The sequence below is a fragment of the Volvox carteri genome, assembly GCF_000143455.1.
Source record: "Volvox carteri f. nagariensis unplaced genomic scaffold VOLCAscaffold_625, whole genome shotgun sequence".
NCBI lineage: Eukaryota > Viridiplantae > Chlorophyta > Chlorophyceae > Chlamydomonadales > Volvocaceae > Volvox > Volvox carteri.
The window spans coordinates 1-1,817 of NW_003308130.1; the positions used below are offsets into that span (position 1 = coordinate 1).

Consider the following 1,817-nt stretch of genomic DNA (forward strand, 5'->3'; position numbering starts at 1 on the left):
TCAGCTACTTGCTGATCAGTTGCTCCAGCACGCGGTAACCGAGGTGACCGTACTGGCGGTGCAGGCGCTGTGCTGCCGCAAGTTTGGCGACTGAGCATTCGGCGGCCCCGGGGCTGCCGTTGCCTGGTTGCCCTTTGCCGTTGCTGTCACCGTCCGGCTGGCCTCCACCGGTGTGGCTGCCGGCGGTGCTGCCGCCACGGGCGCTGGGGACAGCGGCGGCACTTCCGCCAGCACTTCTAACTGCGGCCTGGCCCCCACCGGCTCTGTCGCCCACGTGCCGAGGGCATTGACGGTGACGTCGGTTGGCGCCTGCAGGTCCACGTCCATGCGTAGTTCCCACGCTCATTCCATGCGGTGATAGACGGGCTGTTGCGAGGGAGGCCGATGCATGAGAGCCAGCAGCCCGTCTTGTCCGTGCTGAATGTGACTGAGCAGCTGCATGTCACGAGAAGGTTGACAGATGTTAGGATGAGGCCCGAGCTGGGGACGTGCAGCATGTTGTGCAGCCGGACATTGTGTCCATCACGTGTACGCAGGTGCAGCTGCACTGTTCCCATGACATCGGCCAGCTGGTTGTTGCCCCACTCGATCAGCCGTGGCGCGCCGGCGGGGACATGGTTGTGCAGCAGGGAGTGGTCACCCGTGAGGTGGTACGGTGAGCCTGAGTCGAGGATGACTCGTGAGCTGCTGCCACTGCCGTCGATGACCAGCACTGTGGCACGGCTCTGGCGTGAGCTGCTTCTGCTGCTGTCCGAGCCGCTGCCACTGCTGCCGCCTGCAGTGTCGCAACCGTTGCGGTGGCTGTTGCCGCATCGAGCACGGCCACATTCGAGTGTTCCGTCGGTCCCGCTGTTACCACCATTGCCGCTGCCAGTGTCCCTGCCGCCGCCGTCACAGTGGCGGTTGCGGCTGCCTCAACTGATGTTGCCGGCGGCGTGCAGCTGCTCGAATGCGTTGCTGTGGTGAAGGCCGATGGACTCGTCCGCCTGCTTAACGGGGCACTCGCAGATGTAGTAACCAGGCTGTCCGCAGTAGCGGCAGGTGTCGCCAGCCCCCACGGCGCCTGCAGCACTGGCGGTGCTGCCGACTCCACTGGGGGCACGGCCAGGGCCGACAGCTCCCACCAGGCTGGTCTTGCTTGCTTGGGTCTTGAGGTTGTTGTCCTTCTCCCGCAGCATGAGCACGAGCTGTGGGGTCGTTAAGTTGGGCTGATACATCGTGAACTCGATGGTGATGGCGTACTGCGGAGGCAGGCCATGGAGAATGGCGTGGCGCACCGTGCTCTCGTCCCACTGGCCGCCGGCCACAATTATATCGCTACGGAGCTGCTCTGCCCGCTAAATGAAGTCAGCGGTTGTCTCCCCGTCACGCATGTTCAGCTGCATCTGCGGCTCAACCAGGCTCAGCCGGGCCTGGGATGCAGAACGGAACTGTTGCTGTAAGAGCTGCATGGCGGCGAGACCGGTTGGGCAATTCATGAGCAACTGCTTGATGGGCAGCTCACAGGACAGACGCAGGTAGCTGAGCGCCTGTGCGTCCTCCTCCAGGGCGTCTTGGGAGTTGCGGCTCGGAGGCGACGGGTTGTTGATGTAGCTCTTCAACTTGGACGTTGCGAGGAAATCGCCTAACTCGCCGAGCCAGTGGGAGTAGTTCGACCCATCCCAGAGGATGACGGTCTTACATCCCTTCCCCATGATGGTTGGCTAGCGAGCGTGACTGATGAAGACGCGTTCCCCGCCGCTTTTCTGGCAACTAGTTGATGTTATGATGCATCGTTGGTCCGGCGTACGACGGCGCCTGGTGCGATTTATGCGTCC

At 63.1% G+C, this 1,817-nt stretch overlaps 1 protein-coding gene across 1 annotated transcript; it reads right to left on the reverse strand.

The window, feature by feature from the left end:
- Nucleotides 1-15: 15 nt before the first annotated feature.
- On the reverse strand, nt 16-327 carry VOLCADRAFT_101287 (uncharacterized protein; the record flags this gene model as incomplete). Its single annotated transcript, XM_002959723.1, has 1 exon — nt 16-327. One exon carries the CDS (start codon nt 325-327, stop codon nt 16-18), a length of 312 nt encoding a protein of 103 aa, XP_002959769.1.
- Nucleotides 328-1,817: the final 1,490 nt, after the last annotated feature.